Here is a 14,080-nt window from a genome sequence, read left to right on the forward strand (position 1 = left end):
GGAACATCTGAACGCAGAAACTAAAACACCTCCAAGACTCTTGTCCCTCATCACCGCTTTTATCTGCATGATGTCTTTATTCTCTCTCACCACTTATTTCTTCATGTAACGGTAAACACAGCCACCACCAGTGCTTGAATTTTGCATCTTGCAAATGCTGCTCTCAGACAGACTACCTGGACCTCTCTCTTGGCCCAAGGAAAGATTCTTATTGGCCCAGTTTCGATCATGTGTCTTTCCCTGAACCAATCAATTGAGGCCAAAGGTGGTGGGCATCTACTGTTCCCATTCTCACCCCATACTGTCACTCTTACTGGTTTGTGGTCCACATAGCACCCATCACGAGCTGAAACTTACTTATCTCTATTGTCTGTCTTTCTGACTGCCACAGAAGGTCTATTCTGACTTGTTCACCACCAAAACAATACTTCAGCACATAAGAGCTGCTCGATAAACACTTCTGAATTAAAACATCATAAGCCCAGTCAAAAATCAAGCCATACGTGAAATTCATGAGCCATTAAAAATCACGCTTTGGAAAAAATTACTGTGCTAAATGAAAAGGATGTCGATATAAAACTCTTTCCAATATAACCCTAATTTATCAATAAGCTTAGATTTAAAACAAAAATTCTCAAATGGGAAGGGCAAAGTCAGCAGGAACTCATCAGACTACAGAGCCTGCCTGCAGACCTTCATTCCATGCAAAGGAAATGAGAAAGGAAACCGAAGGAGAGGTTGAACCCCTTTGTCCCCTTGGGTCCCTAGTAGGGTTGCCAGATAAAATACAGGATTCCCAGTTACATTTTATTTTCATATTAACAACAAATAATTTTGAGTGTAAGTATGTCCCAAACATTACATACTTAATAATACTAAAAACTATTCATTGTTTATCTGAAATTCTAATTTAGCTGGGCATCCAGTATTTGTATTTGCTAAATCTGGCCACCCTAGTCCCTGGGCATCCCCGTGCCCACCCAGGAGCCACAGAAGGACCCAAATTGCAGTGTGGCATATAGAGCAAGATCAGGAAGTAGGGCCTTGGGTCTCCCTGGGCTTCAGGTTGACACAGGAGCCATGCTCCAGATGCTCCTGCATGCTCCCAGGGGAGGATGCAGATCACGGCCAGCAACCCAGCCAGGAGGAGTTGCAAAGTGACCCCGGAGTGGAGCTGAGGACTGAAAAGGCTAGGCCGGCTCCTGAATGGCTGGTGGCCAAGCCTCAGGGGATCTGCAGCACGGCAGAGCTGAGGTGGGGCTGAGCCAGCGAAAGGAGGACCCCCAACCCTGCCAACACCGAAAGGAGTACCGCTGAGTCACACCAGCTGGTACCTCATGGTTCACTCTAATGACACAACAGCAGAGACAACACACATCTTTGAAAAAGCCAGAAGAATTCCCAAAGACAGCACGAGGACCAGCCCATGGATCCTCCCCAACCACTATGAACCAACCCTGGTAGTCAATTTAAAGCTTGATGTGCACATATCCCCAAAACAATGATTCAGGCCAAGTTTACCAACTTTCTGCCATGAGCAAATAGGCAAACATGAGAGGAAAATAAAAACCAATTTAAAAACTGAAGAACACTGCCTTTTTTTCACTTTGAGTATCTATACACGCACACAGAGGAGGGTAGAGAATTTGTCTTAGAGAGGGAATCAATCTCTTTTTGTTTGTTTTATTTTTGGTTGCATTGGGTCTTCGTTGGTGCGTGTGGGCTTCCCCTAGCTGCGGCGAGCGGGGGCTACTCTTTGTTGTGGTGCGCGGACTTCTCATTGTGGTGGCTTCTCTTGTTGTGGAGCACAGGCTCTAGGCACACAGCTCAGTAGTTGTGGCCCGCAGGCTCTAGAGCGCAGGCTCAGTAGTTGTGGTGCACGGGCTTAGCTGCTCTGTGGCATGTGGGATCTTCCCGGACCAGAGCTCAAACCCATGTCCCCTGCATTGGCAGGTGGATTTCCTAACCCCTGCACCACCAAGGAAGTCCCCCCAATCTTTTAAGATAACACTTTTCTGGGCCTTTCTTTGGTTGTGAAAAGTAAGGTACCCTGGACATGGTCTGAAAAGATAGGATTAGAAGAAGAATTAAAATGTTCCCTATAACAAAGTAACTGGAATTTAGAACTTTCTCCTAAGGAGCTAGAGCTTTGAGGTCCTAGCTGAAGAGAAGTGGACAGGAACTGGTCCCAGGAATATGACGAGAAGTTTAGGCATAAGTAACAAGCAGCCTGAGAGAAACAGTCCCTTGTTCAGAATGTTTAAACACAGTGGCGTCTAATCTTCAGTTTTAACTGATTCTCTGTTCTGGGCAGGGATATAATCTAAGTCCCCTGCATTAATTGAAAGCCTTCAGGAAAATCCATTAAACACAAAGCCTGTGGTGGCATTATTAGAAAATTAAAGGATCAACAGTGAAAAGATGAGTTGCCTTCCAGACTCTGCAGTGTGCAACCTGCACACCCATACCTGGTGGCCCTAACTGATCCAGGACTGGAAATGAAGAAATACTCCTCGCGCAATTACACTAGAACAAGATGATCCTCCAGAGGGAGGGCTAGGAAAGCTAAATTGTATTATTACCTGGATTAGAGAAGGAATAAAATACATCAAATGTGAATAGGGATTATCTTTAGGGCCTACAACGGGTGACTTTTTTTCTTCTGTTTCATGCTATTGTGCAATGAATATGGGTTCATTTTGCTGCCAGGGAAAATGATTAAGAATCAAAGAAATCATCACACAATAGGCAAACAGCAGTGGTGATGGAATGGCTGGCTGTGACCAGCCTGGACACCAGCTGGGGTCTGATCAACTGATGCTCCTCTTGCCTTGGTCCTCTTGCCTGGCTCAGGAACTGGGAGGTCTGAGCCTGCACCTGGAGGGTACCAATGCTCATAGAGAGCAGCAGAATTCCCACAGGGTGGTGATGGGTGGGAGGGTAGGACTGTGACCAAAGAGACAGCCTTGGCAGCAGGACTCAGCCAGAATGTCTCATGTTTGGGCAACTATACTGAGATCTGTGTATTTTAGCATCACAGAGACTTACCAAACGGCCTCTAAATCTTAAACAAAATGTCAGTGAATGAGGAGGTGTCTTCATATTTTTATCTAATGTCCCTCTGGAATTTACTTTCATTACTCTTTATGAAAAGTTTACATTTCAAAATTAGCAGGTTTTTAAAAGTTTTCTCTCTAGAAGACCTCAGAGGTTATACAGTGCTATTTCCTCTCTTTACAGATTGCACACCTGACCCTCAGAGAGGAGAAAGGATGAGACCAGAATTACACAGTGTATTAGTCAAGCCTCTCCAAAAAGCAGAACCAATAGGATGTGCATAGAGAGAGAAAGAGATTGATTTTAAAGAACTGGCTCATGTGATTACAGAGATTGGCAAGTCCAAAATCTGCTAGGTGGGCTGGCAGACTGGAAACCCAGAGAAGACTCAATACTGCAGTTCAAGTCCGAAGGCCACCTACTGACAGAATTCCCTCTTGCTTGGGGAAGTTGGTCTTTTGTGCTATTCAGGCCTTCACCTGATTGGATGAGGCCCACCCACATTATGGTGGGAAATCTGCTTTACTCAAAGTCCACTGATGTAAACGTTAATCTCATCCAAAAACACCCAATATATAGATATCCAGAATAATGTTTGACCACATAGGTGGGCACTGTGGCCCATCCAAGTTGATGCACAAAATTAAGCGTCACATGTAGGTAGTCAGAAGTAGGAATGGAATTAAAACCCCAACCTCCTGATTTTCAGAAAGCTCTCTCCATCATGTGGCCCCAATCAGACTGATACTTTTGAAACAACCAAAGTCTGGGTCTTACATTTCTTTAATTCAAGAAGCAGAGGGTAGCGAAATGTTATGCTTAACAAAAATGTTCATGTATGTGCTTGAAGTGATTTTCCCTGGCAGTATGGCTACCTGGACACATTTCCAACCAAGAAAGAAACAAAACATTATTTAGAGAGAATGAATCTAAGGGCCCCCCAGCTGTATAAATCCCCCACTGCATCTTAACCCCACCATAAAACAACACTAGTGAAATATTTGTTCAGCCCTCTGACAGCCATGGATATTAGATGCCGAATATTGTGAAATACACAACATTAACAGGTGTACATGCACCAAACATAAGCTGACAAAAGTTCCTTAGACGGCCGCTTCTCATCATTAATCCTGAACGCTGGATGGGATTCCTCATTAGAGGAAGAGCACGCTCGGGTCCACATTTTCCACTTCTCTTAAATTTCAACTTTAGCAACTTTGAATTTTACCTCCTACAGTCTTTTTTTCTTCATTAAAGGAAAAAGAGAATGTGAGCTCTGAACGTAGCACCTCACTGAAAAGGCTATATTGTAGGAGGAGACTTCCCACCTGTATGGCTCTAATTTACTGGAAGAATGTTTTATTAGCTAAAGAAGTCAAGCAACAACTATTTAAGATTCCCATCATACTTCTGCTACAATAACATCATTACCATAGCAAACTATGGATTTCAATTTCAATATCACTTTTTTTCAGGACCTAGGTAGTTCAATCCACTTGAAAACCCTGAGCGCACTGGGAAATATTTGGAGACAGTAGCTAACTAGAATCTAAACAGTTATAAGAATAAGTAAGTCATTTTACTCCATTCAGCTCACAAATGTTATCAAGCAGGAAGCAATTTCTGAGACAGATAGAACAATAGCCACACAATGAATTATAACACTGCAGTTATACCGTTAGCACAGGCAAAATAATGAGACCTCAGGTGAAAACATCGACGCATTCTGTCTTCAGTACAGAATTAACGAATGTTAATTTCAGTTAACGAATGTCTTAGCTCGCGACCGCCATAACAAAATACCACGCGACCGCCATAACAAAACACCAGAGAGTCGATGGCTTAAACAACAGAAATGTATTTACTTACGGTTCTGGAGGCTGGAAGTCCAAGATCAAGGTTGGTTTCTGGTGAGACCTCTCTTCCTGGCTTGCAGATGGCTGCTGAGAACTTCTCAGTGTTTCATCACATGGCCTTTCCTCTGTGCAGATGGAGAGAGAGAGAAAAGGAGAGGGGGAGAGAGATATTAACTGAGCTGTGGTCTCTCCCTCTTCTTATAAGGACACCAGTCCTATCAGATTAGGGCCTCACTCTTATGACTTGATTTAAACTTAATTACGTCCTTAAGGGTCCTTAGGGCTTCAACATGGGACTTTTGAGGGGACATTAATCAGTTCCTATCAGGCAACATTAATCTACCTAAAATGTCTTTTTCTCTGTTACAACTTTATGCAGGGATTTTTTTCCTTTTCTTCCTCCTTCTCTTTCTTCTTGTTTTGTTTCCTTATTATATACAGATTCTCTCCCATTACAAATAAACCTCATGGTTAATTTAGAAAATGTTTTTCTCTTAGTTTTTAGTGCACTGAGTATTTGGGTTCCTTTTTTTTAATGCAAAGGGAATGGTTCACAATTAACTCGGAAGAATCCAAAACATATTTTTCTAAATAGTCCTAAGAGTTCATGTTTGCTCTGACCAGATCCAACTCAACATGGCAATAAAAACAAGTGGTAACATCTCTCAGACCTGACTTCAGGGGAGTTACTTCTTACACACATTTAGCTTATGGAAGTTCAACTATATACACTTGGAGGTGGGGGAGACATACTCTCTATACAATGTGATGTCTAAACACAAGCCGTTCAATATACCTGGTATTTAACCAATGAAACAGCAAAGTGTCTGACTTGGGAGGAAACTGTGACCATGTGTAGATGTGTTAACAGACAGAATAAGATACCCTAAGACATCTGTGCTACATTTGATGAGCAACTTAAAATGTTTTCAAGGATACTTTTGACTCTATGTGATTTTTGTATTATGATATGTTTTCAAAAACTAACTCCAAAATAAGACTTAATTTAAAAATGTATCATAACCTGGTATAAGGAAGAAAGTGAAAGCTCAACTGACTAGCCCCCCCAAAAATGAATAGAGATTGACCTAAGTGGAGGGAGGAAGAGATGGTATTTCAGACAGAGGGAACAGTGTATGCAAAGGCATGGAGGCAAGAAGGTGGCCAGAAGCTACAGGAGCCTGGCTTCTCAAAGGAATGTTCTCTGGAACATTCTCAGGAACTCATTAAAGTGCAGATTCTCCTCAGCTGGGCTGGGTGGCTCCTAAGATTCTGCATGTTAACGAGCTCCCAGGGTCACAGATGCTGCATTCTGGGAGCCTCACATTGATGACAAGAAGATGAAAGAGATACACTGAAAAGGTAGCAAGAAAAAAAGGCAGGGTCATTTGCTGAGGTCAAGTTAGGGAGGGCCTTGAAATGCAGAGCATGTTGTTGGACTTGTGATAAGTTATTACTCTTAAAATGATCAGGCAGAGGAGTAATGTGAAGTATTAGCATGAAAGTGTTTGTTAGGAATATGGTCTGACAGAGCTATTCAGGGACTGAGCTGGAAAAAAACATTTTGAGTTAATTAATATAGAAGGTTGAAAACTGCACTCAAGGAGAAAAATTCCACTAAAGAGGGCAAAAAATTCACCACTTAATGAGATTTCATTGTAACTTTATGTTCAAAGGCTCTAAAATAGGTGGTAACCTATTTCTTAATCAATGTCCCTGAACAAACAGAATAATCTCTCTCCAAAGTTTGAAAAAACATTGTTTTTATATATTAGAAATACTGAATCGCTTTTTCAGAAAGCACTTCCAAGAAACACCATGATGGGCAAATATTTATACACCAGCTGACTTAAAACCTAAAACTTTATCCTTAGGAAAAGACAGCATTTACAAAACTAACCATAATGGCAGAGAAATTTCATGTTAAATATAGATTACTTCTTAATCCTATCTTCTATGCCAAGAAAAACGCAGGTAGGAAGAAAAAAGTACAAGACCAAAATCAAATTTTTGTCATGATCTTGCTACCAACTGCCTGGCAGAACTGCTTTTTTAGAAGCTGATCAGTGCTTCCAGGTGCATTGTTTGGGCCCAGCTCTAGATAAAGATAAACATTCAGGCTTCCGGGGACTGGAATCACAAGAGTGACTAGCAAAGTTCATAGGAACTGAAAGACCCTGGTGCCAATTAAAAACCATACATCCCATCACAGCAAGGAGGGAAGCTATTGAATAATTGAATAATCTCAAGCCATTCCAAAGGAGAATAAACAGATGATGGCCTGATCCCGTGGAGACCAGAGGGAGCTGTGTGCATTACCGTGCTCTATATTCTCCTCATACTTTGATTAATTATCCAGCTGTGCAACTGTCATTATCAAGGATATCTCTGAATCATGTGGCTCCGACAGTAACCAAATCTGGCTGTTCCTTTCATTTTTTTTTTTTTTTTTCACATGGGTAAGCACCCTGCTGTTTGGAAGAGAGTTACCTAGTATGTCACTTGAAACAAGCAAATGCTCCATTCACCGCAGACAACAATGGGTCAGTCGTTAGACTATTTTTCACAGCACTGTTGATAGGTTTGTACAGAGGTACCCCTGGTAGAGGAGAGAAATATGCCCTCCTACAAATTGATCTTCCCCTGGAAAAGGCTGAGAAATACCAAGCTTGAGAGGCGAATGAGTGTCATTTTAAAAATCTTATTTGCTTGCTTGTTTCTTTATTTGTACTAGAAACCTGCCCCCCCACCCCCATCCCATCATTCCAAAAGAGACTTGAACCTGTGGTCCAGGATTAAGAGGATATTTCTCTAAAGACTATTTTAATTTTCAAAGGATCCAGGGCTTAAGCCAAAGAAACCCATTTGAAATTACAGAATTCCTCTCTCTTTCAGTCAGTCATGGGAGGAAAGCCAGACATGGGAAAGGAGAGAGGAGGCTCTTAAAATAAAGTCACATCAGTAGCTGCCCATCCCACCCTCTCTTGGTAGCTATGACCAAGGTGACCATGGAATCTTGAGTGAGTCAGTTCATTGTTCTGTGTCCAAGTCTATCCACTGGTTAAACCTGGATAACAATGCATGTCTTCCCTACTTCCAGGGAGGCAGCACAATAGTAGAGACTATTCCATCTCCAACATTCCATCTCTTCCCTATATTTCCCAGTCCTCTCGTGGTTAAGCAAGACCATGTGACTAGTCCTGACCAATGAAATGCGAGCAGAGTGATGTGAATCACATCCAGGCAAACGTCATAACCTTCTCTCTTCTCCTGCTCATGCAGCTACAGACAGAGGCCCTCCAGCCGGGGTCCCTATGTCAACATGTGGAACCAGGACCCCCTGCCGGTTTATCCTGTAGAGATATCATGAGCAAGAACTGAACCTTTGTTTGGTTGACCCTCCCTTCTCATCTCTCAGGGGAAACGTTATTCCTCTTTCAAAGCCAATCTCAAATGCCACTTCTTCCATGGAACCTCTCCAGACAGGAATTCCCACAGCACTCTGAATGCCTATTTTTTTAAATATTTACCTCATTTTGCCTAATATTACTGAAAATCTGCAAAGTTCAGGCTCTGTGGCCAAACGTACCAGAATGTAAATCTCAGCTCCAGCATACATAGCTGTTTAGACTTAGGTAAATTATTGAACCTCCCTAAACCTCAGTTTTCCCACCTGTAAAATGGGGTTAACAAGAGGTGTCATGAGAGGTAAATGAGATACAGGTAAAGAGCTTGGCACAAGGTTTGAGGTGTAGGAAGACACGCATGAACCATTCAGCTTATTATTCCTATGAGCTGGTCCTACAACCTTACAAGACTGCAAGAGCCTTAAATATGGAGATGATACGCTCATCGACTTTCTGTCTTCTGCAGTACATGGAACAGGGTCTCACACACACACACACACACACAACAAGTATACCCAGGAAATGTGAGGAATGAACTTTTTTAAAAGAACAAAATAAATCACTGAAATGATAAAAATTCTTTAAGAAACAAAAAGGAAGAATAATAAGAAAGCAAAAAAAAAAACAGACAACAGACAAATTTTAAATAAACTACGTTGATTGGGGAAATGTAGAGAGATGGAATCTACGTTGACAGGTGGCCGTTTTCAGAGATGACCTCAGGTACAGAAAACTGAGGTCATCATACGCCTCCATGTAGAGCACGTCATCTTTATTCATCTGGGTTTTATAATGTTTCAATGAAATGTTTACATTTTAAAACCCTTTGAGGGCATATAAGATATTAGACATACGGGTGCTCTGACTTCAGAAGAAATCCCTCGGTATATTGCTGAGTAAAGTGAAAAATAATAGTAAACAAAAATAAAACAGTTCATTAAAAATAAAGGCACAAAACAGTGGCCTTGGGAAATAGGCCAGGTGTTGTTACGCTTATAAATGTCTTTTAAGTGCGTAGATGTGTTCCTCTTATTGGAACAACTAGTTTCCACCTTCCTGAAACTTCCTTCACAAACTGGTCCTCACAAAAGAAAGGTTTTCGCTCCTCTACATTTTTAAGCAACAGCGACATCATGTGGCCACTCTGGGAGCTAACCAGTCTTCGCTCCCAGCTATGAATTTCCCCAGGGAGACATCAATTCGGTTCTGCCTTCCCTTCCGAATAAACTCATTCAAAAATCATTCAGCGAATGGCATGTAGATTCCCATGCTTAGGACAGGCACAATGGTCTGCATCTCTACATAGTCTTATCTAGGGGATCATCCCGTCCCTAAACTCTTAGCCAGGCACAGCCTATTCAGAGACTAACCTAGTCCCACAGCAACCAAATCAAGTTGGTTTGACAAAAAAAAAACACTGAAACGTTACTAGGGATGAATACATTCTATACGCTCACTCTTGTTTCTGCAGCCTCTGCCTGTCACTAGTAGATGCGCATCCATTCATTCAACAGATATTTACTGAGCAACTACTGTGTACCAGGCGCTGCTGTAGGTGCTTCAGAGTTTACAGTGAACAAAACAAAGTTCTTTCTGTCATGAAGCTTCCATTCTAGTTGGAGCTTCCATTCTTGCTGGAGCAGTCAGGCAATAAAGTAAAGAGGGGAGTAAGTGCCATGGAGAAGTGGAGGTGCTACTCTGTGCTGGGTGCTCAGGGACCGCCTGACGCATATGGCGACAGCTGAGCAGAGACCTCAAGAAAGTGAGGGAGCCAGGTGTGTGGTTAGGAGGAGAAGACTGCTAGAAAACTGAACTTGAACTTGGGAGAGAGGGAAGGAGGGATCCAGGGAGGAGGACAGGAAGGGAGGAAGGATGAACGTGTGCAGCACTGGACAAGGAATGAGAAGTCCTACGTTCTTACTCTGACTCTTTCATAAGCAGCTGAGAAAACTCAGGCTTTCCTTCCCCTCTCTGAACCTCAGTTTCTCTACTCTAAAGTGAAGAACTTAGATTAGATAGTCCCTAAAGTTCCAGTCAATTTTAAGACTCTCTATCATGAAAAGTCAGAGATTGTAACCTTTAATGGCATTTTGCGTGTGTGTGCGTGTGCTCGCCTGTGTGTGATTAATTTCCCAAAGCAATTCCAGGCATTTGTGTTTCTCTCAAGAGTGATTACACACAAAAACCCCCACTATTTGCTTACTAGTTAAAAGAAATTGATCTGGAGTCTATGGGTTTAAAGATTGGTTGGTCTCACAGTAAGATGTACACTTCCGGAGATTCGTCATTATGTGCCCAAACACAGTAATTGCTAAAGGATCATGCACTGTAATTTGGCCCTAATAACCATTCAGGTGGGGGTAAAGTGAGCAGTTAGCTACAAGATATCAGCACCTGTTAAGTACATGACATTTTACCGAGAAATGAATTCCTATTTCGGCAATCCTCTAGTTTGATGGTTTTAGCTGTATTAATGCCTGAAGTTCTCTAGTAATACAATGACAGATACCTACAATACAATACATACACACCATACAATAAACGCAGCCACAGAAAGTATAAAAGCAGGGTAAATGGGCTCCAGATTTAAAATGGTTCCTTGGTTATATTTTCTCCAACTTCCATCAACACTGTCACATGTGGCACCAAGTACAGAGGACAGGATGGATCCCGTGTTGGACCAGCATCAAAGGGCTTGTCATCAAGATTTCAGGAATCAGCAAAGGCCCATCTGCCCACAAATATCTTCTTCATTAAACCATCATTTTACCATAGTGTCACCAGTACAGGTTCATTCTTTGGTCTGTTATTATTTCTAGAGTATTCCTTTTAAAATGAAATGATGTTCCTAGAGGGCACTGCCTATTCCACTTCAAACTGTCCCAAATGCTTCGGGAAGAATAAGCAAGATCAGGGGAGAGACACGGAGGTGCAGCCTTGGACAGAAGTGCTAATGTGGGAAGGGAGGACAGGATCCACAAGCAATGCAGGAGGGGATAAATGTAAGAAAAAGTGAGTCCCACGAGGTGCGTTTCTGCTCTGTATGCCAGGATCTGTAGCTAGAATGTCTACTTCTCATGCACGGGAGACCCCGCTGATGTTATCTTTACAGATGAGGAAACTGGGGCTTGCCTAAAATCTCACAGTTAGCTGTGGAGCTGGGGTTCCATCTCAAGTTCACAGACTCCCCACTGTGCCAGGGCACTGGACCCCTCAAAGAGGAGGAAATACTGAGAAGGAAGAGGGTGAGAGGGGGGCTAAGAAAATGGAGAGCTTGACCAATCTGCCATTCTGTCCTGGATCAGCCCTGCCTCCCGCCCCATGCCTGAGCAGCAGAGAGCTGTGGGCAGGCACCTCTGAGGCAGCCATGCATAGTGCTAAACAGGGTGGCCTGTCATAGCACTTTCCGGGACAGTGAGTGCTATCAAGGGCTGTCAACCCCTAAACAAGGGGCTGCGCAGTATTGTGAATGAAGAGTGGGTTCAAATAACAGGTGCAGCACTTCTGGGCTGTGAAGCCTTGGACATAACATTTAACATCTCAGAGCCTCCGTTTCCTCTTCTGTAAAATAGGAAGAATAGCTACCTAGGGGGACTTGGTCAAGATGAAATTATATCAAGCCTAGCACTGGGCCCAATACACAACACATACATCAAAGAATGTGGTCCCATCCTTTTTTCCCTCAAAGAGAACCATTAAACTAGGGAAACCTGAGCTCATAATATTCAACCCACTTCCACTCTCCTTGCCCCATAAGCTGTATCTGATCCCATCCCCAGCTTCCATGGGGCAGAAGATCTGCTGGTTACCTCATTCCCCAGAATCGTCACTGCATAGAGTCACTGTGTTCATACACTTCCCTGTCCAGGCCCAGCTGAAAGTGGAGCTCCTCCTCTGCTAGGGCTGAGACAGCAACAGAATACACACGGGCACAGTGTGGGTTAGGGTCCTTTTCGAGGTTGTACTCCATTGAAGAATATGGGGCAGGGGAGGTGGAAGAGCTGAGAATCTAACAAGACAAACCTTTCTAATTAGTTAGAGCCAAGAAGTGACACAGCTGACTTTGTAATATGAGACTTATAATTTGCCTACTGGGACCAAGTCAAAATTTCTCATGTCCGTGAGAAAAGGGTCAAAAATCTTTGACTCAGGGGAAGGATGAAGGCTTCTCTTCTAGAGAGCTCTGCTCCTGCCCCTTTTTCCCATCCTCTTCCCACCCCTGTTGGGTCTGTTTATTGAGTGGCTAGTACACAGTAGGCATGCAATAGGCATTTGATTAATGAATTACAAATAAATTAAATATTGGATGGATGGATGAATCAATCTACAGTTACATCCTTACTGACGCTGAAACAGAGTTTTGTTTGTTTCTTTGTTTTTTTAAGTGGGCTACATGCATTCGTGCAACTAACAAAGAGATTGGCTGCAGTGATTCCTTTGTTTGCTGTTATTTGGTACACCGGTGGGAGGACATATCCCAACACCCAAGTTAATTATTCTCATAACCCTATTATCCTCCGAGCCTCATAGCTTGACTAGATAACACAGCCATGTCAAAAGATTGTATCCCAAAGAGAAATAAGATTCCACTAATGTTACTATAATATCCCTGAAAGAAGAAAGCATCTATTCTTGAAGTTAAAGATGGGTGCATGGCTGATTCACTTTGTTATAAAGCAGAAACTAACACACCACTGTAAAGCAATTATACTCCAATAAAGATGTTAAAAAAAAAAAAAAAAAAGATGGGTGCATGGGTGTTGTTTGCTTTATTGCCCTTTAAATCAACCATTATGATTTATATACCTTTTTGTATGTAGATTTCCCAAAAAAATTAATAAAAATTTTTAAATGAAAGAAAGGTAAGGAGAGGGTTAACAACTGACTCGAGGCTCCGCAGAAAAGAATGAATCTTTAACCTAAGGTCTCACGCCTTCACCGTGGCGGGCAGCTCCACTGACGGCAGAAGCACAGTGTGGTGCCGGGACGAACAAGTAGACAATGAAAGAAAGAGATCCTGTGATCTTGACATCCTTGGATAGTCTTGAATTCCACACAGCTGTTTCTGGACAAAGGGACATTCTGGAACTGGAGTCTTCTCCCTCCGGACCGATGTCCGTGTCCTTTATTACCTAAGAGTGCCGGGTCTTCGGCGCCAATGATGAAAAAAGCCAGTTCACAGGCTGCCGTGGACAGAGGGCTTTTTGTGCTTTCCCAGTGTGCGCGGGGGCAGGCAGGGCAGGCGCCCTGGCACTCCCGCAACCCCACTCAGCTCTGGGGGCGCCGTGGACTCCAGCGCCTCCACACTGACCTTAGAAGCCCCGACAAGCCACTTCAAGGAGATTAGCCTCCGTTCTATTTTGCAGCTTTTTCTGGGCTTCCACAAGGTAGTTGTCTGGACATAACACCTACTGGCAGTTCATCTTAACAGGAAGCAGAAAAAAAATAGCCCGACCAAATCCCCACCCAAAGGAATTCACGGCTGCTGCTTTGAGCGGGCCTAGGGTTCCCTTCAGTCAGCCAGCCCTGTCCCTGTGAAGGTATCGGGCTGGGGGCTTCCACCAGGTGGCAGGAGGGCCAAATACATGGAAATTCTCACCAAGAAGAAACACTTTTCCCTTTGGCAACTCCACCATGCTTCTGTGGACTGCAATATTCCAAATGAAAACAAAATTTTTTTAAACAATGAAAATTACCTCATTGTAGAATTATTTTTAAGTTTGAGCTGATCATTGATATTCTTATATATTTGAAATAAAC

General features: G+C 42.8%; 1 protein-coding gene across 1 annotated transcript in view; it reads right to left on the reverse strand.

Moving 5' to 3' along the window:
- LOC307197462 (uncharacterized protein) overlaps positions 1-14,080 on the reverse strand; it is a 520,611-nt gene that overhangs the window by 422,721 nt on the left and 83,810 nt on the right. Inside the window, exon 2 of the mRNA XM_079943364.1 lies at positions 4,927-5,038. Coding sequence (XP_079799490.1) covers positions 4,927-5,038 — 112 coding nt within the window. The remainder of the gene's footprint in view (positions 1-4,926; positions 5,039-14,080) is intronic.

Source organism: Stenella coeruleoalba (assembly GCF_951394435.1).
Source record: "Stenella coeruleoalba genome assembly, chromosome: 14".
Taxonomy (NCBI): Eukaryota; Metazoa; Chordata; class Mammalia; order Artiodactyla; family Delphinidae; genus Stenella; species Stenella coeruleoalba.